General features: G+C 40.1%; 1 protein-coding gene across 3 annotated transcripts in view; it reads right to left on the bottom strand.

Moving 5' to 3' along the window:
• PIK3C3 (phosphatidylinositol 3-kinase catalytic subunit type 3) overlaps positions 1–23212 on the bottom strand; it is an 82202-nt gene extending 58990 nt beyond the window's left edge. For 2 of the 3 annotated variants that reach the window (XR_012832945.1, XM_075739468.1), the window contains exons 1-8: positions 23002–23212; positions 21048–21236; positions 20585–20728; positions 18100–18229; positions 10713–10799; positions 8168–8263; positions 1008–1079; positions 482–571 (exon numbers count right to left, since the gene is read on the bottom strand). Coding sequence is in view for 2 of the 3 variants with exons in the window: in XM_075739468.1 (XP_075595583.1) it covers positions 482–571; positions 1008–1079; positions 8168–8263; positions 10713–10799; positions 18100–18229; positions 20585–20728; positions 21048–21236; positions 23002–23069 (876 nt within the window). In the remaining variant the exon portion in view is untranslated. The remainder of the gene's footprint in view (positions 1–481; positions 572–1007; positions 1080–8167; positions 8264–10712; positions 10800–18099; positions 18230–20584; positions 20729–21047; positions 21237–23001) is intronic. The other variant, XM_075739469.1, reaches the window with a different exon arrangement.
• Positions 23213–25470: the final 2258 nt, after the last annotated feature.

Below are 25470 nucleotides of genomic sequence, written 5' to 3'. Positions count from 1 at the left end.
TGACAATTAAAATTGACATTAAAACTACAGTGTCTTCTGGAATTTTTTTGTTGTTTTAGAAGAAATTCCTACAATGATGTGTGGAGGGTTGTTGGGGATTTTGCATTTTGTTCTGGGGTTTTTTTTGTGGATTTTGTTTTTACTTCACACAATTTACAAACCATATCTTGCCTTTCAGTGAATTGCTGCAAAATGCAAGCGTTTCAGTCAACACATCTGTGATTTAGACAGCACTCAAACGTGCTAGCCGCTTTATAAACATTTTTAGGATGTTTGCAATATAAAGCTTTGTATGCAAGAAAAACTTGTAAAAAGTTTTCCCCACTGTTAATGCCATGTTAGCAACAGTAGGAGCCACAATAGGAGCCACAGTGCCAATGAGATTTCAGCAGCCAAGGCAGTTTTCAGCATTGTCAGACTTGCTCTTGCAGTGTTAGAGTACACAGTGCTCAAACAGTGTTGCCAGTAGAAGCCCACTTACATTAAGGTTCCCAAAGCTGCCAATACCAGTCCCACTGAATTGGCATCCACAATAATGGAAATCTTTTCTAGAACTGTACTTAGGCACTGTCTATATGAAAGACAACATACAAGAGAGTGTTGGGAGAAAATATTTTAACAAATGAAGTGACCAAGAGTTACTGCACCTTCCTCGGAATTTCTTTTCTTCAGCTCCCTCTTACTTTATATTCCCACCCTCTGACCTCTTTTGCCAACAATCCCCCTTCTCTGCTTTCCTATACCTCAGAAGCAAGCACATTAGGTATGGAAAGGAGTTGAACATAAGCATTACATCAATTCTTGTATTTTAATCTAACAGAAGCAGGAGAAAAAAAAAAAAAAATTAAAAGTCAAACTCATTGATATTTCTCAACTGGTTAAATACATCTTTCCAATGGAATTTTAAAATATTACAGACAATAATACAGGCAAGTTTTATCTCCCCTTTATGAAAACTTCAGTAAAAATAGTGTAATATAGATTGCACTACATGGAGCATTGCTTACCATAGACATCTGCGGATCTGGAATCTTAACAATTTCAGAACTTGTTAAAATTGGAGATGACTCATCACCATCCTGAATGGCAAAAAGTTAAAGGCATATTAAACATCTCAAGTTTTAGGGGGGAAAAAAAAATCCACGTTATATCAATGTACTGTGAATTATACTACAGCGAAAGAATGATGCAACTGCACCTTGCTGACTTTTGATAGTTATAAAAGGGGAAAACAGAAAATAAGAAATGGATTTTTTTTCTTGTTAGTTTTTGACAGATGATAAACAAGGTGACAAGACACATGAAAGTTCGTCTGAGGAGATTCAGCTTGGCAACTCACTACCATGCTGGCACACAGGCTACTGAGTGGAGAAATTTCCCATTATTATTACACGTGTCATCTATAAGCAGAAAGAGAAACCCAGTCAGGGTCCTTATTTCCACCAAAACCAAATCATTTCCTACAAATGATAGGAAACATATCATTTGTATGAACATTGTATCTGTATGTATCATTTGTATGAACATAACAACCATACTGCAGAAAATATCTCCTAACAGTTCAACATACAAGCCATGTGAAACACAGATGAATTTATGAAGATACAAGTGTGCCTGTCTATCACGGGTTCCACACGGAGCGTGACAGTCTCTCCCAGAAGTTCAGGCTGTGCTGCTCTGGAACAGTACAACAGGAGCCTCTTAGTGTCCTTAGGGGACATTAACCTGCTCATGCATAAATAAGGCAGAAATGAAAAGTTTCCAGTTTGAACAAGGCAGAAGGAAAAAAAATACAAAGCCTGACACCACATGACAGAAACAGCAACTCTATTTCCCTGCTCCAGTCCCACTCAGCTGTGTTTTGTGTACCTTAGAAGTGTATCTAAGCATTGACACAATCTACAGAAGAACGTTTCATTTAAAAGACAGTATAAAACCGTAAAACAGAAAAAAAACGAAGACAACACTAGCATAATATGTGCTATGCTATATGTATATTTAGGCTGTTCTCATTTATTTTGGAGTACTTTTCAGCTCAGAATCAAATTTTGGTTTTTGACATATCAACATTTCCTTCAATAATATAAGTTTTGAGATAACTTGCTCAGGCTTGTTTCTACCCCCACTCTATTTTATTTTTTTCCTCCTGCTTTTCCAATTGCATATGCCTCTTGGAATGGCTTTACTTTCATACTTTTCAGATGTAACTTTCAAAGAATTGAAGGGTTTGTATGAAGGGGAAGATAAAAGAATCATTTGTCGCCAAGATGACACGAGTTAAAATTGCCATTAAACTTTCAGGAGAAACACTTTTTTCCAGCTACATAAATTTTGTATAGCTGACTACAGCAAAAGATCTCTTATAATTAAAATGCACATTCAGGAAGACACTTTTATTACATTTATTAGCTTCCTGTGCCTTTCTAAAGTAAGAATTTTACAGTCAAAACAAAGACAGTAACTACACACACATCCATCCCAGTTAAGGGAAACATATATACAATCTGTCTGTGGCTGTTGATGGTCCCAGAATATGAGATTTGCTTCTCCCATTAGTCTTTAAAAAAGTATGCGTGCAAACACAGAGGAGGACAAAGAGTCCATTTGCTTACAGTTTCTGTTTTAAAACCGTACTGCCTAAATAACGAACTTAGCTTTAACCTAACTGTATGGAAATGCTATTAATTCTAAAGTATTTCAATTATAACAAAACACTACTGTGTCAATGTAACAGTAGACTGAACTAAGTAAGAGCCAGACTGACAGATTAGCACTCGCACATTAAAACCTTTGCCATCCCATTGGACAGAATTTTCAGATCACGTTACACTAGTTTTACAAAGTCAAATTACATAAAAAACAGTGAAACATTGCAGGGGGGTTCCTTCTGAAAAGAAACACATGCAACTACAAGAGATGACAGACTGATTTCTATCTACTAACTGGTTATCTTCCTCATCAAAATCATGAGGCTGCAATTCGAATTGACCTTTCTAAAACAACAAAGGATTACCAATGTCCCAGTGACAAACAAGTTTCCACCCCATTTATACCCTTCACATAAAAGCGCTGCAGGAAAAAACTGACCCAGGAGTGGATTCACTAGCAATTAACAAATGTTCAAACTCCTACTGAGGCATTTCTAACATCCATATCCTATGTGGAATATCCACTGTAAGTAGTAATAACACCCATAGTACTACATCATTCTCTCAGTGAAAACATTCCGATAAAATAGCTGTAAAAGGAAAGCGTCTGACAAAGCTTTCACGCTTGTAAAAATGGAGGACCTATCCCACAATCAAAAACCTATGACACCTATTACCAACTCAAAACTTACTAGGATGAGAATGACAAAAGCACAATTGCCTAAAATTTGCTTACTTACAAAACTAAAATAAAAACACATGAAGCCTTCCAGTGACTAATGTTGAAGCATTTGTAACACCCTTTAAAACCCAGACTGGGGATTTTTTCCAAGACTAGCATTAAAAGAATGATTTCTAAACTCATTGCTGACATGTGTCTTTTTTTAACCTTTCAAAATATTTTAATGACTGTTCGTCAAATTCCCCCTCTCAAATGCAGCTAGATCATGCTGAGGAGACAAGCTGAAAAGCTCTAGTTATTCAGCTGAAGCAGTAGGAAAACTTTGCTCCCATTGCGTTTTAGAACAAAACCTTAAGCTTCAATCAAAACTTGCTGTGAAACCAAGCTTTTCCAAAGCCACCATGGGACAAATTACTGCGTCAGGAGTTAACATTTTAAGAAGTATTTTGTGAAATCTTCAAGAAGGCACAAAGCCATTAGCTTCCCCATGAAGGACATCAGTTGTTTAACTTCCCTTCCAATTAGATTAACACACAGCTCTAACTCTCTCATATTTGGAAAGCATCACATGGATCACTGACCATGACCATACAAACTTACTAAATCATATCAATGCCTGAGGCTCAACTCTAATGTAAGATTTTAATTTGGTCAGGTGCATGCTTTTAAGTGTCTCTCCTGATCATCCCCATGCAGCTGTGGGACGCCAGACTTGTCCAGGCTTGTTGGTGCAGAATACAGGGCCATTATAAGCCAGCAGAAGGGGCCCTGGGGGAGTCCAGCTTGGGCAAGAACAGGGATTGAGCAACTTTCTTATCTTGCACTGATAAGCACTGGACCTGAACAGGGGCAGGAGATGAGCAATTTGTTCATCTTAACAAGATGCAGCGCCTGACGGGTCTACTCCTCAATCAACTAAGTGATGCCTGGGGTGAGGGGGAGCCTTCACAGCTGGACCTTATTTTGGTAAAACTAAACAGACCACCGCCCCTCTACACTGAATGCCTTTGTTCTCTGCCACTTCCCCCTCCCCAGCCCCAATCAACTGCACAACAAGCCTTGTTAAGGGCCAATCGGCACACAATACCTGACTTAGTCCCACCTCGCCAAAAGTATAAATCTGGCATTTAGAATCCTCTTTTTTGAGGACAAGAACTCCAACTAACCAGACGGGTCAATGGGCCTGGACCTCTCTCCTCCCCAAGCTGGGATGCCTCTTTGGTAAGACTTGCACCTCCAATTATGGCTGATGTTACCTCGGGAAAACTATCAGTAACAAAAGCACTAACTACTAACTAGAGCTCAAAATTGTTGTGGTAAGTGCATTTATCAACGGCAATTCTGAGCTTTTTATATCTGTTGCCTCAATAAATTACCCGTTTTTCTTTTCAACTTTGTGAAACTGTTTCAGTGAAAGTCCTTAGTGGGGCTCTGACAGGCAAATGTTGACTCTGATAAGTGGCTACACACATTATCCTTTAGACATAAACCGTTGACCAAGTCTGGGACTAAGACTGGACCTAGCTGCACCTAGGCTCCTCTCTGAGAAGGAGTTTAGAAACCAAGGGGGTCCTTTCTAAACCTCATGACTCAACAGAAGGGCCTCCCTTAGCCACACATCAGACTTGTACCCTTTTACGCAACAGTAGCAAGCTTTGGTTTAGATCATGGAAGTTTTAGAAACACCTAATACTCTCCAAGTGCCAATAGTCATTCAGCCCACAGGACCTGACTAAAGCTAGTCTCAAGCGTAAGAATGCAGTGCAGACACTGGGCCTTTAGAAACATCTTCACTCTGCACATCTGTTCCTCTTGGCTGCTTTACTTGCTAGCACAGACAGAACCTGAGATCACCTCCTATTTTGCCACTGGAAAACAAAAGCAACATCAATACATAGCATTAACTTGCTTTAAACTACTATGTCACAGAGCTTTAGAGGTATTTCACTACATTCAGGTCAGAGTGTGTGACTTTGGTATAAATATCAGTATCCATTTAAGAAAGTCAACAAAATCTGAAGGATTTTCTGAACCAGCAAGGTGGTTCTGCCCTTTCCTGAAAATTAGTTTCACACTAATAAACAAGGAAGTTCTATTTATCTTATTTAGTCAAAATATCATTTCACGTAACACCAATAGGATCCAACCTCTCCCATACAAAAAGTAAATGGACACCCAATGCAATAGACTACTTCTTTCTTTCAAGCCATGAAAAAGGCTCTGATAATCAGACTACCTTTGTTTTTAATAAGCTGGATCCAGCAGTGCAATATATTTATTTATTCAAACAAAAATTTCACTTGAAACCTGCACAAAAACACATTAATGATAAATGCTGGTGTTAACTGCACTTGGAAAGTCACACTGAATTTTTGCCTAAATGGAGAATCAGTAGCTAGCAGACTGCTATCCTTCATGTCTTGAATGCTGTATTAAGTTAACAGAGAACATGGAAAGAGTCACTGCCACTTCACTTGTTCATAATTGAATGTTGAGTCAAAGAACCTCAAATTCTATCAACCACTGTTTAACAGGCTAGTTCTTCGTGAACACTTGAAAACAAATTTATCAACAAACCCGTGACAAGTAATCTCCACTTTGACTATCGGTCACAGACAGGTGACAACAGAACCTACTTTCATTAGACTCAATATACTGGATTGGTGACGCCAGATATGTATGCCATACACTGTAATGGGAAGTATGACAAAACTAAGACGACAGGCACTAAATTACGTACTAATTTACGCTGCCAGAAAAAGGGTCAAGAACTTGTTGAAAAGCTACTTCATGACAACAAATCCCTCAAACTGCAGTTACAGCTTTAATATGTACTATTACCCATTCAATTACTTTATTTCCACAAGAACAGCCAATTCATAGTTATTTTGCTCCATGCACTTTTAATATGCTTCAGAAACACCTGTTAAAAGAAACAGATGCATGCTTGAAGTCGGAATCTTCTTTCTCTCACCTTGCATATCTGCAAAATCATAATGATGACAAAAAAATGTGTAAATCAGGAATAATTCGCCTATAACAGTAGGTTTCTGGAGGTGAGGGAGAGAAGTAATTTTTAGGAATGTCATACTGAACTATGAAAATAAAAGAGACAAGAGGACACAAAGCTGTACAGTAGCCATGCTCATCAGTTTGCACCTGTGGAAAGTACAGCACGTTCTAATGCAAAAAAACCTAATGTTAGTAAAGTGTTTCAATATTTTGATCATATTCCATTATGCTCTCCAGAAAAATATTTTCTTGATTTTCACACAAGTAAATAAAGTTATTTTGTTTCATGGAGGAGTCTGACACATTGCGGATTTCATTCCGATTTGTAACACAAGGGAGTTTTGTAACAGCAAGATCTTCTATGATAGCTGGTTCTAGGAAAAGCCTGTAGAAGCACTACAAAACAAGCTATTCTAAAGGTAAAGAGATTTGTAAAGGTAGGGGGAGGTCCCACTGTCAACTACAGTCCACCAAAAGAAATGCTAAAACCTGCTTGTACACTCAGGCAGGAAGCTAAGTTTTTAACCTAGACACCTGCCTAAGGCATAGAGTTTCACCAAAATTTTATCTTTTTCAACTGTACTCTCACAAGCCTTACATTTTTCTGTAATGGTTTACCGAGACACAGTCAGTAAAACTAAGCAACTAACATGTCACTACAATAAATGGTAGGGGACAAAAAAAAAAAAACCCACAATTAAAAAAAAAAAAATCAAAAAAACACCACCAAGAAACAACCCCCCCCCCAAAAAAAACCCCAACGACAAACACCAAAAAAAATCCCCCACCCAAATACACTGAAAAACCCCAGACATCACTCCCCCATCCTCAATTTTGTGAAATCCTGCTTTTTGCAATTCATTATTGTATTTTTTACTAACTTCTAGATTCTTTAGACCACAGTTCTGTTGCCCAATCAACTAGTAATGTTATCACATACATAGAAATACTTGTAATCTATTTTCCATTGTATTCACATTTTCTGTACTGAATTACAGGAGTTTTTAAATTCTCAAAATAGATACTGCCTGAAGTTAGTGCCTCTATTCTCAACAGGACTCCAGCCTCATTTTCCACCTTCTTTCCCATAAAGCTGCATTATTCTTCAGTAACTTTCTGAATTCTTATTGAGTCTAAACATGTTGAAAATTTTAAGAATTACTGACAGGTGAGGTTTTTTAGTGGGTCTTTCTATAATGTACAGGTCCATAAAAGAACTGATAACGCTTTCCAAAGCCACACTGATGTCTGTTAAGCTCACTGTTAGTCCTTCATTTCATTAAATTTGAACTCAAAAAAGCACTGCTTTGGAGAACTGTTTGTAAAGAGAAAGAAAAGATGCAAGGCATTCCCATCCAAAGTCTTTTCCTTAATTGGCTTCCAAAGCATTTTCAGCATAAATGACTACATATTTGTTCATTTTAGAGAAAGTGTTCATCAGCAGAGCTCCTGTGCAAAGTGTTAATAACTTATCTTTTATAAAGTTACCAATCAATACAGGTGCATTTTTTCCTGATATAAGATATAATTTTACATACAGCTACTCTGAAAGTAGTCCTGGATGACTGAAGGATCATAAATCAAAAAGTTTTTAATCACTCACACTTGCTAAATTCTGTAATCTTGAACTGTATTACACGAATGACTGACTTCTGCAATCTTGTTGCATCTGTACTATTTGATTTGTATGTACATAAACAGTTGCCACTGACAGCTGTCTGCCGCTATCCTGCGGCAGAATATTTCACCTCAGCAGAAAAAACTATCCATTTTAGGTGCATATGTTGCTTTTTAAAGACGACCATAAAGCCTGTAAGGCACTTACCTTTTCGTAGTAAACTATTCCATATTCTTTATCATCACACTTGACGCAACGGAATTCAATCATCAGGTACATAAAATTAGAACTTCGTTTTTCCCTCTGAGAAGAGAACCACCACAGATGTGTATCATATCTTGAAGTGCATCAATCTTCAACATTCTCAATACAGCAATTACCCTACTTCCTTTGTGCTGTAACTGATTAATTAGATTATCAGTTGTTGTACCAATTATTCAGTTAATCATTTAATAGCACTACTTGAGACCATATCACCTTCTTCCTGACATTCTTACTTCCTCACATTCCCACTTTGTTTTTGTAAGTGGCTTGCAACTGTGGACTAAAGGTCTGCAAAAAGGCAATGAGGAATAACCAGCTGACAGACAGGATTTTTTGTGTTTTGGTTTTTTTTTAAACACAATTACATACACAAATTACATATGTGAGAGTCAAAAACCAGAAGACATGAAAAATATCACTGTTTTAGATAGAAACGTAAAAGAGACAAATTAAACTTGGACTACAAGATTAGATTTGCAGCTCATTCACTTACAGAGGAAGATTTGTTCACGTATGAATTTTTGAAATGTTCTACCTAGAAAAAGTGTGTAGAATTTTAAAATCTGGGTGGGAAACAAGAATGAACTTACACATAATCACCATCAGGAACATGTAATACAAAAAATAAGCATCCCCCATCTCCTTTAATAACAAGCAACTCAAGCTTGTTTCATGCATTAATAGTGGACTGACTTTCCACTACAGGCAAAGTGGTTCTGCATTTAAGGCACGGCCCTAGGAATCACATTTTTAGTGTTCTGTATTTTTAGAGAAAGTGAAGAGAAGAAAAAAAAAAAGGACTGGTAGAAGTCTAAAAAAAAAAAAAGTTTAAAAAATATTCATAAGGGTTTATAAGAACACAAATTTTAAGTTAAAAAAGAATCTGATTCCCAGAGGTCTAATTATAAGTAAGACAATCAAAATCAAAGGGCAAAGAGCAGAAACCAACAGTGTTCTTTGTGCAAGATAAGTATAACCCGTTAACAGTTTGGGGGTAATTTTGCTCAATGAGGGTTAACATCTCATTTACTATTTAACTACCAGATTTTCAACATTTTTTTTTTCATATTCATTCAAATCTTATAAGTGTTTTTCCTCAGCACCCAAAATCAAAACTAATAAAGCTGAATGGGTCTAAAACCAAGGAACAGTCTGTATGTCCAAAATGCTTCCCATCACAATCTAAATCCTAGAGTTAGTCATACATAACAGAATTTGTTCCAAGCTGTCCCAAATTACTAATAAATTACATCTTCCATGGTAAAGTTCACTTGAAGCTGAAAACTTAGAAGACAGCTGTCTATTCCGGTTGATGAGAAGTTCAACATCAGCCGGCAGTGTACACTTGCAGCCCAGAAAGCCAAACATATCCTGGGCTGCTTCAAAAGAAGCGTTACCAGCAGGTCAAGGGAGCTGATTCTGCCCCTCTACTCTGCTCTCCTGAGACATTCCCGTAAAGCTGCATGCAGCTCTGGGATTCCCAACATAAAAAGGACTTGGAGCTGTTGGAGCAAGTCCAGAGGAGGGTCACAATGATGATCAGAGGGCTGGAGCACCTCACCTATGAAGACAGGCTGAGACAGCTGGGGTTGTTAAGCCTGGAGAAGAGAAGGCTCCAGAGACACCTTACTGCAGCCTTCCAGTACCTGAAGGGGCTAGAGGAAAGCTGGAGAAGGACTGTTTACCAGGGCAGGGAGTGATAGGACAAGGGGCAATGGCCTTAAGCTCAGGGAGTGGAGATTTAGATTAGATATTAGGAAGAAATTCTCCACTGTGAGGGTGGTGAGACACTGGCACAGGTTGCCCAGAGAACCTGTGGATGCCCCCTCCCTGGAAATGTTCAAGGCCAAGTTGGATGGGGCTTTGGGCAACGTGGTCTAGTGGAGGGTGTCCCTGCCCATGGCAGGGGGGTTGGAACTAGATGGGCTTTGAGATCCCTTCCAACCCAAACCATTCTATGATTCTATGTGTCATGGGTTTGTCCCAGTCAGGACAAATTGTCCAAGAAAGCTGGAGAGGGATTGTTTACAAGGGCATGTAGTGATAGGACAAAGGGTAATGGTTCTAAACTAAAAGAAGGTAGATTCACACTAGATAGGAGGAAGAAAGGTTTTACAGTGAGGGTGGTGAAACACTGGTACAGGTTGCCCAGAGAGGCAGTAGCTGTCCCATCCCTGGAAACATTCAAGGTCAGGTTGGACAGGGCTCTCAACAACCTGATCTAGTTGAAGATGTCCCCAAGTATTGCAGGGGGATTGGATTAGGTGACCTTGAAAGATCCCTTCCAACTCAATCCATTCTATTGTTCTCATTATTGCCAAAATACAATCAACTCTGGAAGCTTAAAGAATTATTTTTCTGTTTATCACGTACACTAGCAGTTGAAGAAGAATAGGACTAGTGCTTAGAGTTAGTCTCCTAAGCAAGCAAGGTTCCGTATTAGCAAGATCTCCCCAACAAATTACAAATCTGATGTACAGTGGCCTACCTCATTGATCATTTCTATTTCTCTAAAGGTTAGTCTGTCCAGCCAGTCCACTTTCACCATGTGACCTTGTCGATGAGACTTGGTGAGCTGCATGAAAAAACACAATGATAACTTTTAAATTGCTCAGAGCAAGAAAAAGAATATCAAAGTTATAATTTAACAGAAACACTACAATCAAATCAGGGGAAAAATAAAGGAACCAGAAAAAACATTTGTACAGTACACACACAGTAGGTCCTTGTAAACAGCTAAGCCATGCCATAAAAATAATTCTATCTAAAACACCAATCACAGCAAAGATCAAAACCATGTTCCAAGCACATCACTTTTGCATTTTTAACACCTTAAAAACAGGAACCTATTTTTTAAGCACATAATAAACATAATTAATCGTTTTTGTTACTAAGTTTCATACAGAAAAACTTACCAAGCCAAAAAAAAAAAAGATATTTCAAAAACTACCCAAATTGAATAATTCTGCCCTTGTTAGCCTTACCTAAACAAGTTTTCAGATCGCGACTTACACATAATCAGCTGAAAACTCATAGCAAGTCATGGAGAGCTTGTTCTCCCTTTCCTTTTAGTCATCTGCAAAGCAGTAGTTTTACTCATACATCTACATACTGCTGTAAAAACAGCAAGGAAGTTGAGTTGTTTAAAGGACTACCTAACAGCACAAGAGTGGAAGAGAAGATAAGATACGAGCCATACTACTTGTAGTTTCAGATGCACTAACACACAATAGCTTATGAAAAATTCAGCAGACGACCACATAAGTACGAACAAGAATCATCTCTTTGGCTCCTAAGAAATCACAAGTGTTCCTCAAAAAATTAGTAATTCTTGCAGTACGCAAGAAGAGATGCAAAGTGACTAGAAGACACCAAGTTCTTTCATGTTTCAAAGAAATCAGTATCTGTCTGCAAAAAAGGCTAGTGAAGAGACACTCCGATCTTTTCATATGAAGGGAAGGGTTACAACCATTACTTCACCAACTTTGCTCTGTAGCCAGCCTGTGGTTTTCTGTGGTTTTGGCTGGCGTAGAGTTAATTTTCTTCACAGCAGCTAGTATGGGGCTATGTTTTAGATTTATGCTGAAAACAGTGCTGATAACAGACAGATGTTTTTGTTACTGCTGAGCAGTGCTCACACAGAGCCAAGGCCTTTTCTGCTTCTCACACCACCCCACCAGGGAGTAGGCTGGGGTGAGGGGGGGGGGGGGTGAGGGGAGGGGCACAAGGAGTTGGGAGGAGACACAGCCAGAACAGCTGACCCCAACTGACCAAAGGGATATTCCATGCCATATGACATCATGGTCAGCATATACAGCTGGGGGGAGAAGGAGGGAGGGGAGATGTTCAAAGCGATGGCGTTTGTCTTCCCAACTCACTGTTACTCACAATGGAGCCCTGCTTTCCTAGAGGTGGCTTAATATCTTCCTGCCAATGGGACGCAGGGAATGAATTGCTTGGTTCGCTTTGCTTGCATGCAAGACTTTTGCTTTACCTATTAAACAGTCTTTATCTCAAGCCATGAGTTTTCTCTCTTTTTACCTCTTCTGATTCTCTCCCCCATCCCACTGGTGGGGAGTAAGCAAGCGGCTGCATGGTGCTTAGCTACTAGCTGGGACAAAACCATGACACATACAATAATAAAATAGTTTGGGTTGGAAGGGACATCAGAGATCATCCATTCTCCACCCAGCCTGTAGCTGTGTTTGGGACTGCCCCCACCCATGTGCACTTGGCATTGCTGAACTTCATGCAGTTCACACGGTCCCACTTCTCAAGCCTGTCAAGGTCCCTCTGGATGGCATCCCTTCCCTCCAGCATGTCGACCACACCACACAGCTTTTTGTTGTCAGCAAACTTGCTGAGGGTGCACTTGATCCTGCTGTCCATGTCTCTGACAAAGATGTTGAACAGTGCCAGTCCCAGTATCGACCCCTGAGGAACACCACTAGTCACTGATCTCCACTTGGACATCAAGCCCTTGACCACAACTCTTTGAGTGCAACCATCCAGCTAATTCCTTATCCACTGAGTCATCCATTCATCAAATCCATGTCTCTGCAATTTAGAGACAAGGATGTCATGCGGGACAGTGTCAAATGCTTGGCACAAGTCCACATAGATAATATCAGTCACTCTCTCTTCATCCACCTAAGCCCGTCATAGGAGGCCACCAAATCTGTCAGGCACAATTTGCCCTTAGAGAAGCCATGTTGGCCGTCACCAATCACCTCCTTATTTTCCATGTGCCCGAGCACAGCTACCAGGAGGATCTGCTTCATGATCTTGCCCAGCAAAGAGGTGAGACTGACCCGCCTGTAGTTCCCTGGGTCTTCCTTTTTCTCCCTTCTTAAAAATGGGGGTTATATTTCCTCTTTTCCAGTCAGTGGGGACTGCACTAGAGTGCCACAACTTCTCAAATATGATGGAGAGTAGCTTAGCAACTTCATCCACCAGTTCCCTCAGGACACACAGATGCATCACATCAGGTCTCATGGACTTGTGCACCCTGATGTTTCTTAGATATTCTCAAACCTGATCTTCTCTTGCAGTGGGCGGTTCTGCATTCTCCCAGTCCCTGCCTTTGCCTTCTGCCACTTAGGCAGTGTGGTTAGAGCACTGGCTGATGAAGACCGAGGCAAAAGTCCTTGAGTACCTCAGCCTTTGCCATATCCTAGGTAATCAGGTCTCCTATTTCCTTCCGGAGAGGGCTCACATTTTCCCTAATCTTCCTTTTATTACAGATGCACTTACAGAAGCTTTGCTTGTTGCCTTTGATGTCCCTGGCCAGATTTAATTCTATCAGGGCTTTGGCTTTCCTAACCTGATCCCTGGCTGCTCAGACAGTTTCTCTGTATTCCTCCCAGGCTGCCTGCCCTTGCTTCCACCCTCTGTAGGCTTCCTTCTTGTGTTTGAGTTTGCCCAGGAGCTCCTTTACTCTCACTCAAATCCCCAGTAAACTGACGTTTTAGCAGTAGGGGCACATGTATTATTGCGCAGACAGCCTACTGAAGTTTCTGTCTAACACGGATGACCTGGGCTAAACACAAACCTTGTCAAGGTATAGTCTCAGACAAGCGTCAACTTCATGTCCAGGTAGAGATCCTAACAGATCTGTGGAGTACGTACATGACAAATTCACAAAAATTCAGAAATTAGCTGTGGAACCAGATAGTTTTTTACAACTTCTGAGGAAGAAATGCTGACATAATGGGCAAAAAATGGTCTAGTTTACAAAAGACTGTAAAACGTCATTAACGCCATTCAGGCAATTTCAATGTTCTGCAGTCTACCTGCAGATGTTCTTGTATCAGTGGAACTGATCTGTCAAAAATAAGACGGGAAACATTTATCCTCACCTTTTAACACCTTGATCAACTGCCCCTTCATATCCAACAACAGATCACCTTGCTTGTTCACTTTCCACAAAGTGATGTCTTGCTGTTCAAGACAATTTGTATTTTTTCTCTTATTCAACTCTCCAGAGTTTAATCTGGTGTTATTGTCTAACAACACTTTGAATACTGGTTCCTACCTCCAAGCAGGAAACAAAACTCCCAATTCATTTAGTTTATTTGGAAACACGTCAGAAAGAGTTGGAATACACTACAGCCCACACCATGGCCTCTGTGACCTCTCAAGATCTGAATTAAATTTTAAGGCAGATTACTTATGAAAGCAAGCATAACATTTAGCTCTGAATGCCAATACCTGCTCATTTCACAAATATGTTATCTAATTCAGCTTTTCTAATTCTTAGTTCCCACTAAATCTACTAGAGACAAGGTTTTAAATTTTCCACTGAATATTAATCCTCAGCTATAGTTATTGGCTCTACCAAAGTAAAGGACTAAGCAAAAGCAGTCACAATTTAAAAAGCAGTCAAAAAGCTATTCAGTTTGAAAGAAAATCCTGCCTCTTTTGGTTTATTTTAAACTTATTTCCAGATTTGCTAGGAACTGTTAATTTCAAGAAGCGCTAAATAGTAAATTAGCCATGAGCATCTGATGTCCTTTGTTCTGAACTCATTCCATCGAACACAAAAACATAATCCTGTAACAACTATGAGATTGTTTGCTTAAAGCAGCTGATTCACCTAAGACTTCTTTAGGTCCTAGACCACAGTATGTAGTTTCACAGAAGTAATAAGATTTTGACACAGACTTTGGAAGACCACTGCAACTACTAAGAATTAACTCCATTCAGTATGTAGTAAGGGCTTTTTTTTCTTTTTTTTTTTCCCCTTCATTTCTTTTGTCTCCAGTAAACTCTGGGACAGCTAATCTTCAGATTAGCATCAGTAAACTTCAGAAACTTAACAGTACAAAAGGAAAAGGAAGGGCGGGGAGGCAAAGTATAATCCTTAATGACATTTCAGGATGCTGGATGTAACTAAAGCACAGAAAACCCAGTCTCTGGGTTCTTTCAATTTATCAGCAAGATTGTAAATGGGAGCACAATATAATAATAATTTTTTGCTATCTTATGTTATATTCTGTGGTCAGTTCATCAAATTCTATCTCAGTAATACTACAGAGACAGAGTGTGCCAGGACTGTACCAAAAGGACAAGACTCGGCCCTTGCCTCATATATGACTTTATAATATATTTCTAAGGTAGAGAAGCAGCAGCATGCAGACCAGTTACAACCCCAAATGCTGCTTCAGGCAGGTTGGACATCATCACTTGACACATTCACAATCATCCTACCTAGTTCACAGAAAAAGCGTTCTCATACTCAGCAATGAAGAAATTACTTACTCTTACATGTCCACCATTTTATCCACTTCTGAATTACTCCCTACTTTTTTATTTAATCTAACAAAAATATTTTTTCACTCAAGGTAGCCCTCTTATTTCCACTACCTTAAACCAATGCATCAAAATTTTCAGAATACCATATATTGACATGCAGTATTGATACACAGATTTAGGATAGCATTTATCAAAGCCCTGGCAAAAAACCCGTTATTTAGATGCCTTGCTCAAGAATTCTCAATTCAATTTCTTGTTCATTGCACTAAAGAATAAAGAAAAAAGTCGTTCTGTGTGTTTTAAGGGAAAATTATTAATCTCTTAAACCTACACACCTCTCTTATAGAGGAGAAAAAAGGCATAATACAGCAACTAGTTAGGCCTGCATACAAGACCCAGAAGATCTGTAGGCATATGTATACACACATGAAGAACCATTCTCTTGGATTAATATGTAAAGCTTAAGAAAGAAGCTAGCATATTCCCTTCAGAGAAAGCAGCATTCATCATCTGCTACTAAATAAGAGGCATCCCTTTAGATACTATCTCAGCATTGTTATGATCTAATTTCATTCAGCCACCAGAAGGTGTGAGGGAAGTGAACGGATCAGAAAAAACTTTTTGTTTAAGTAGAATAAATTAACACACCACTCATGGGAGAAACATCTTAATGTCATTAATATTTGAGCACGCTAAGGTATTCTACACTCTTCCCATTAATATTCCTTAGTGCAGGGCAAATCTGCATTCACAATGACCCCCAGGATGCAAAGCCACAGCTTTCTTATCAGTAGCAATTTTACAAGCAACATTCATGTGTTTTGTACCAGCACAACCATACAGCACCTCAACATGAAATGAGAAACCTGCCATTGTATCAATTATTTAAGGTAAAAGGATGCAACTCCTCCAGCAGCCGGTCATTGATTTTATACGAATTCCCTATAAACTCATCTTGTATTTAATTGGTCCTACTCCTCTTACCTATATTTAAATATACCCTCACATACAGCAGCATCAGGAGGCATTCAGCAGCTGATGAGTAAGTCACAGAAAAAAATGAAGCTGTTTGTACTCAAACAATGGCTACTGAGGAATGACAAATCACAAGAACCTCATCTGCTGTGTAAACAGCTGTGCAAATGAAAGCTCTCATAGACACACTATGCAGAAACCCTATTCACTTCTCTAGCATCTGATGATAAAATGCTTTTTTTTAAATGAATACAACAAAATATCAGTGAAAACACTCTCATCTTTCAGAAATTACTATCTCCCAAAAGAACACTGAGAAGAGAAGATGATGGCAGTGATGTTATTAGGTTTTTGTTAATCAACAACTAGAACTCTCAATTGGGATGTGAAAGGAGAATTTCCTCCTCTTCCTCAGAGGCTTTCAGCCCTCACCTCCCACATGCCAAAAGAACAGGCTAGAACAGACCCAGGTATTAAATACTCTATTTGTATTTCTTGAGCTAGGGAGCATAAGGGAGTGAAGGGAGGAGGAGAAAAACACACTAGTAGGATATGGTCATGTTTGTATAACAGAACTAACATGAAATGGGAGGCCTGTGCTCTAAAACCCTACCTCAGGAGGCCCACTGCCTACATCATGTGACCATTTGATGAACTATAAACAAGCCTTGATATTTAGCGTCCATCTACAGAGCTTCCTAGGCTGGCAGGGATTTATTCTACCATGATCAAGAAATGGGTCAACACCACTGGCAGAAAGATTTAATGAGTTTGCCATTATAAATTCAAGGTGAACTAGACTAATAAAAGAGAGACCCTAAATGAAAGTTAGTTTACTGCAGCGATAAATCTCTAGATGAGAAAATGAACATATTTATGGCACTGGACCTATCTTTCACTGGGAGTTGCACAAACGTGAAGACGAAAACTAGCAGACCAAGATTAAGAAGAAAGTACGCCGAGTAAGCGGGTTAAATGATTTGGCAAGCTTGGGGTAAGCTCATCTGAAGAGAGAGAGATCAGCTATTAAAGCAGTTCAAGAGCTAACATTTACTGATCAATTCCAGAAGTAGTTCTGATGGCAAGAAAATACTCTGCTATCAAGCTGGGAGAAGAAAATACTAATATACACACATATTCATTAGCTTAAATGAATTAAAATTTGGTTATTTTTTGCAGTTCTACTCAAATTCTTTCTAATGCAGAGGTATGTCACACACATCTGAACACCAGACAGCCTTAAATCTAAAGGATGGCTACTGAAAGAAACTAGACTGTCCTTACAAGTTACTGCTAGAACCTGCTCTTACTGAACCTGATGGAATTTTGGCTTCAAGCATCTTCAAGGCATGTTCACGTCTTCATTCTTTACAAAGAATTAGGATGTTAAGTTGTTACAACAGAATGCTATGTATATTAAAAGATATTTATATGTCCCCCTTTAAAATACCTCAGAAGCAAGTGAGTATGATCTAGTTTACTCACTTATGTAAATCCTGTGAAATACCTAAACAATTGGAGGAAGATAGCTTTCACATAAGAAACCAACATGAGAAGCCTATCTTCGTTAAAGCCTGTCTTCATTTCACTCCAGTGAAGTGCAAGCTTTTCACATACATCTTAAAGCTAACTTGCAATTCTATCACCTTTGCCAAGCGGCTCATTTGATCTTCAGAGACTGTGCTGCTGGTTCTTCCAGGAGTTTTGGTGGGCTCCGAGCCATCAGCTTCTACATTGGGCCAGACTTTCAAATCATGCATTCCTTGACGAAACATACTGCAGGGAAAAAAATGCAGAATCGCTTCAGTAAATTCAAAATAATACAGCTGTCAGGAATCAAAGTACAGCAGCAGCTGCAAGAAAATGAAGTAGCTTCCTTTGCCAAACCTACAAACATACGCTGCCATGGATAATTTAACTGAACCACAAAAGCGCCTTGTACCTTGCGCCCTCTATGGCCTTCATTTTTATTGGCATGTGGAGTTTAGAAGAAAATTACTAAGTCTGAGGTAACTTTTTTGGCAAGTGGAAGAAAAATGGGTAATTCCCAAAGTCAGTGGGGTGCTACAAACGCAAAGTGAGGACAGAGCTTGACCTTCATATTTTTATTATTTGTAATGAAGCAGAAAGTATTCCTCTTGACTTGCAAATTATAATACTGACTTTAGGTCTGCCAGTCTGAAAAAAATTCAACTAAAAACTACCTAAGTTTCATTTGAAGGTCAACTGATAAAAAGCAGCCTTCTGAGCTGTCAAATAATAAAAAAAAAACCCTCAAAACACTATTTTCTCCATCTGTGCTTGAAATTGAATTGGTAATTGAAACTGTGCAGTGAACAGAACTTTGCAGGGTAACTGACCACACCTTTTCTCTGCAAAACCCTGCTTCCCTTGCATATTTGTGCTGATCCACTTATGAAAGATGCCCCAAGAAATCAAGTGCATCAGTTTTGCCAATAAGAGGTGATCACTTAACTCTAACAACTTCCAGTAAATACAACTGGGAGAAATACTTTAAAACGTCAAACATTAAAAATGAGAAATACTGACTAGAAGGACCATCTGACCTTGACTTTACACATCACTTTGTGGAATACTACTACAAGGGTTTCCATTTACAAGTAAACACAAAATTTTGAAATTATTTCTTGCTTTCTGTCCATCTACATCCCCCAGGCCCCACATGCTGGAAAGAAAAGTAAATTTATAATTTTATTTTTTTTTCCAGGAACTATGCTCTAATACCTTAAAAACCTAGCAGCAGTCTTTGGGGCACAGTACAATTGATCCAGTTCAATTTTCTGCCCTAAAACAATGTTGCTATTTTTGTCAAAGCAGTATCTTCAATGACAGAGATACAACCTCTCCCTACACTCATTTTCTGCATTCAAGTGTCACTACAACAGGTTTCCTAATGCTAACCTAAACTTTCCCTGCACTTCAGTTTAGCCTTATTACTTCTTATCCACTGACAGGACAAAAAAGGCTATTTCTCCCCATTTTCCAAAGCTACCCACATACTAGAAAAGTGTTCCTATAGTCTTCCTTTGGCCTTACTAGTCTTTACTCTTCCTCCACCACACCTATTTCCTAGACATTCAATGATACGGACTCCCTTAGACTCCCAGTAGTCAGCAACTTGCTTAAAGTCATATAGAACTGAATGTATCCCAGCTAGAGAAGGAGGATACAACATTGTCCCTGATGCACATACTTCTAGATTTTTCATGCATTCAATGTTGTTTGCACATTTCACAAGAGCATCACAATGTTGAATCATGTAAAACATAAGATTCACTCTAAAATTCAAATCTTTTCCTCTTGTTTTCCTGGGCAGCTGCTCCTCATTCTGTATTTGAATACAATCAATTGCAAAAAGTACCAATGCCTCATACTTTTCCTTAAACTGAATCCTATTTTTTTTAAGTCCCCTTTGCACTTAGTCAAGATCCTTTTGATGTTTTGTCCCCTTCCAGCACACTTGTAATCCCTTCTATCTTAGTGTTATCATCCACAAATTTACTAAACCTGGCTTCTGCTCGATCACAGATTACTAATTTTGAAAATTCTCGATTTACTGAGTTATACTTAATTACTTATAAATAATACTGCATTAACAGACCAACTAACTAAATCAATTATCTTAAGTAATCAGTACTGGTATCCATGCATTACAAAAGTATAAATATGAAGTGATTTCAGCACTTGCTACCTTAAAATTCAAGCTTACAGATCTCAAAAAAAAAAAAAAAAGCCTAAATATTGTTGTTATGCAAGAATTTTTTTTTTCTTCTCTCTTTACAACACTGTAGTATGTATGAAGTTACACTCAGGAAGAAATAGAGTAAATCATGTACACATCTGAAGGTGTTCAAAAATCATGTAGACGTGGCACTTTGGGACATGGTTTAGTAGACACGGTGGTGTTGGGTCAGCAGTTGGACTTGATGATCTTAGAGGCCTTTTCCAACCTTAAGATTCTGTGATTCTATGCACATATCTGATTTTTCCAACATGGAACTGTTAACCTGGTTTATAAAATAAATAAATAAAAAATCTCTTGGAACAACTGCTACCATACTTTTCACAAGTGAAATTCAAATCTGTACCATAGAAGAAAAAGCAGTATACCCGTATTTCCCAAAAAGCGAGACTGTTGTTCCTCCCACAGGAACCGCTTTACCAGGTCCATACACATCCCAGATGGTCAGAGCTACCTGTGCGTTGCGAGGCAAGTCTGGATACTTCACAGGCAGTTTTAGCCATTCATTCCAGCTGCAGAGAAACACTTTTTATTAGTCATAAAGCTTCAGAATTCAAGTTACTCTGTATTAGTTTATACAACCCAGATCCTCCTTAGAATATGAATTTCTAAGGGTGGATGGATTGTTTTCTTGTGAGCTTTAAGCATTCAAATGGTCGTCTTGAGCATGATTAAAAGGCTAGAGACTAAAGCAGACTTGAAATGTAAGTTATTTGAAGACGACACCAGAAAACAAACCTTTCTGACAGAAATAAAAAACATACAGATTTGTTTATATAACTTGATGCCTGGGCAACTAAGAGGAATATGAAATAAAAGGCAGTCACTTACTTCCATCTAGTGCTAAAAGCTTTGTAGGAAGTTCTAACTGGAAGAGCAAGAGGCTTCCCTTCTGCAAACACCTGACAAGTTACATACAAGTCAGAGCAAGTTTCTTGATACAGTCCTGAGAACTTCAGCATTGGATCTTCTAAGAGAGCTTTGTAACTCTTCTGTTCTCTTTTCCCTTCCAGACTTCCTCTGCGGGGGGGGAAGGAGGGATGGGGAAGAGAAAAAAATAGATAAACCAAATTTGATTTTATCCACAATTAAAATCCTATTCTAGCTCCATATCTTATATTTAGATTACCCAGTATTGAGGCTATCCTCACTTTGCATTACTAGCCAGTAGTGAAATGCGAGTATTGGAGAGGAACTCGAAATGTGAAGTGATGAATGAATACTGAATTTATTGCTATTCTGATTGGGGGGCAGGTGGGGGGAAGAGCTGGGAAGGGAAGAATTACTTGTTTGCCCTTTCAATTGAGATAACTTCTTCTAGTACAACCTGTAGATTCTCAGATAGCATCAAATGAAGTACCCTAAGCAGGGCAACAATGAGGTCACATGTGCTGCTATTATTAAAAAAACAAAACAAACATCAGCATACATGTGCTCCAAATACTATTTGGAAAAAAAAAAAAAAACCACAAAAACCAAAACCAACATGATTAGAAAAGTCTTATTTTTAAGATGTATGAAATGTGAAACATATGACTGTCTTTGCATGCCAGTCACCCCTGAAATCAACAAGTCAGAGCTCAACTAAGCAGGCTATTCAAATCAAACTTGATTCAAGCCCTGCAACAATTTGCAGAATGCTCGTGCTGAATGGATGGAATTTGTCAGGCCTCAGCTATACCACAATGAAAACAATCACACATATTAAATATCTAACTGTGAATGCACACGTGAACATAAAAAAGGAATTGTGGTCGTGATGGGAAAACATGCAAGATCAATATTGCAGCAAACAAAAGTCTATTAGTACCACAAAAACCACTTCAGAGTAGATGGACAAGTTTCTTGCAAGAAAGTAGCACAGCACATTCCAGGACAACATACACTCTAATGTACAAAAAAAATCCTAGTTATATTTTTGTTAGGCAGAATGAATTAGCAAAGGGGACACATGCATCTGACTGTGTGTATCATCTTCCATTCAGAAGTTAAACAACCCCCGATAAGCCTTCCCAAGTTAGTTTTCAAAAAAAAGTGCAATATACCTTAATGTAGCAACACTAGGCATACTATTTTTTAAAGCCAGCTACTCAATTCAAACATCCTGCTGCTGCGATGCAGAAAAATCTCAAAAAATAAAAAATGAACCAGCAAATATGTCAGCACGTGATAATACCAGCTTCAATAAGAGTGCCTGCATGCACCCTGTCAGGAACACACTTAAGTGTTGCACACCTGGATCTGCCTACAACAAAAAGCCCGACTCGGAGCAACTTGCTTTCCAAGGAGCATGCGAACAAGTAGGAAAAAGGACTATCGCCTTCCCCTAACAGCGTGCTGTGACACCAGCAGGTGAAAGGTCATCAGAGACGTCAGCGCGGAGCTGACAATCTCTTTTTGCGTTAAAGCAGCGTCCTGCGCTGCGGGACCCAAGGCCACGAACGTATGTAAGGCGTTTAGAGCGAAGCTTACAACCCTGGCCCCGCTGCCGCCGCGGCCCCTTGCCCGTCCCCTCTCCAGGGCACCGCTCGGCGGCGGGGGACGCTGACAGGGAGGCAGCCGGCGGCATCCAGGAGCTCCCGGAGTTGCTGAGGGGAGACAGAGCCAGCACCGCCCCGTAACCGGACTCCCGCGAGGAAGCCAGGCTTCGGGACCCAGCGCAGCCCCGCTAAGCGGGCGGCCCACCCTCCCCCGAGCCGGCAGGGACCGGGCCGCTTCCCACGTAGCCCCGGCCGCTCGCAGCGGAGCAGGGGGCGCGCTGCAAGCCCCCGTCCCCCTGACTCACATCTTCAGCTGCACGTTGATGTCCAGGTCGCAGCTATAAACATAATAAAGCTTCTCGGTCTCGCCCATGGCTGCTGCTGTCGCCGCTCCCCACCCGCCGCCTCAGCAGCGCCCGAGCCCTCCACAACGGCCCGCGGGCATAAGCCTGTCCGGCCTGCCGCCTGGGCCCCTGCGTCGGCAGGCCCTGCGCATGCGCGGCCGCCATCTTCTGTAAGGGAGGAAAGAGCGGCGACGCTAGTGCTCCATGCTGTAACGGCCCTTTACCAAAATGTCCGCCAGACTCCGTCAGCCGAGCGGGCGGTCCTACGTGTGTCTCACTACCCTGGCTGCCGCCGGCTGTACGGCACGCAAGATGGCCGCTTTCATGCAGGCACGGCAAGATGGCCGCTGCAGCAGGGGGGTGCGAGATGGTTGCGGGTCGCACCTGGGGGTGGAGAGGGCTGGGCTGCGCGCTAGCAGCCTCCAGGGTGATGTGTCTGAAGGTGTCAAGGCTCGGACTACTGCTCCGCTCCCCAGAGGTTCACCTAGATTTCCCATTCTCTCTTCACGCTGCAATTCTCTGTGCTGCAGCCAAATCCCGCATCTCCAAATCCCTTCTGTGACTTGGAAGGCAGGTGCTGAGTGTGGAAGGCTAACGGACAGCGCACCTTATGTCTGTGCAGGAGAAGTCGCACAGCGGGTAGTTTTAGAGTTAACGATTCGTTGCTTTTGTTACTGACACCTTTGAAGGAGGCCGAGCAGAAATGGCAGTTGCCTTCTGCCACCGAGCAGCAAAAGCTGTGCGGGATGTGGACATTGCAGGTTGGTGCCTGAATTCATAGTGGTGATGTTATCATGAGTCTCCCCAGGCTTAATTTGGGGGTATTTTTGACTGACTTACTATGTTTTTCCTGAAGCCTCAGCTGTCAGCAGCAGTGGGTGATTGGTGATCATCACCTAACAGAAAAGAAAATTGTAAAAGATGTGTCCAGAATGACTCTACATCAGACACAGGCAACCAAAAATCACCTGCAGCTTACATCCTGTAAGTGATCATGTGATTTTAAGCAATCTTTAGTGTTTTGAGTGTTAATAAGGATTGCAGGCCCTTTTAAGTAGCAAAACTGATCACTGCTGAACTAAAGTATAAAAAGTGGTGTTTTGGTGTAACTCGCTGTATGTACAGCAGAGGTAGTCTTGAGGAAGCATCAAGACAGAGGTGCTCTCTCCCAGAATGCACTGCACGTATTTAAAAAAAAAAAAAACACAAAAAACATAATTGTGATTTGGAACCAGCACGTTCTCCTCCATTTTCATAGCAAGCAGCATTAAAAGACGGGTGTGGAAGGACGTGGTAGTCCTCTCCTTTTGCAGGTTAGCAGCAATAGAGGAAGAGGTCGAAGCAGGAGGGGGACACTTCTTTAAGGAAAGAAGGACCATTTCACTGAAACGCCTTTTTTTTTTTCCTCTCGGATGCTGTGACAAGGAGGTCTTTTTTTTTTTTTTTTTATTTTTCTCCAAAACAACTAATAAATTAGAGAAGGTCCTGACCCAGAACTACTAAAATGAAGCCTTTGCTTTCCTGCACTGCCAAGCTGGCATGCGTCATGAGTGCAGTATGTGATTTAACCATAATTAAATTAACAAATTCCTTTGCACAGATGATGTTAAAATAACTTTAAAACAAAACAAAAAAAAAAAAAGTGATCTTTTATCCAGCTTTCTCTATCTTAAATTTGTCACTTTTTGATCACATTTACAATTTCTACGGCTCTGGCAGCTGCCATTCATTTATTGCCTGCCTCGTAATTTTTGATGGCTTCTGTTTGTTTGTTAGTTTGGTTCCAGCCCAGTTTTTTACATAAAAGCTCTGCTTTCCATAACAAAGATAAACAAACATATTGCTCTTCTTGGCTGTGGAGAAAAAGTAAAACATAAAACTGTAAAAATTTAAAAGACAAATAAATCTCACAATCGTAAAGCTAAGCAACGTATATCTGTGTGCATACAAATGGTAAGTACATTCATATGTGTGCACCTGGTTTAGTATTATCTCAGGAAAAATTGGATCCTTTTTCAATTAATGGAATTAGTAGTATCAGTTAAATATTTTCACCATTGATTTCACTATTACAGAGACATTTTTAGGTTATTATTCAAATCTAATCTAGAGAAGAAAAGACTGAGAGGGGATCTGATCAACACTTATAAATACCTGAAGGGTGGGTGTCAAGAGGATGGGGCCAGACTCCTCTCAGTGGTGCCCGGGGACAGGACAAGGGGCAATGGGCACAAACTGGAACACAGGAAGTTCATCTGTACATAAGAAAAAGCTTCTTCACTCTGAGGGTGACCAAGCACTGGGACAGGCTGCCCAGAGAGGTTGTGGAGTCTCCTTCTCTGGAGAGATTCAAAACCCACCTGGACACGATCCTGTGCAACCTGCTCTAGGTGATCCTGCTTTAGCAGGGGAGTTGGACTAGATGATCTC

Source organism: Balearica regulorum, chromosome Z (assembly GCF_011004875.1).
Source record: "Balearica regulorum gibbericeps isolate bBalReg1 chromosome Z, bBalReg1.pri, whole genome shotgun sequence".
NCBI lineage: Eukaryota > Metazoa > Chordata > Aves > Gruiformes > Gruidae > Balearica > Balearica regulorum.
This window is presented reverse-complemented; position numbering and strand designations above follow the sequence as displayed.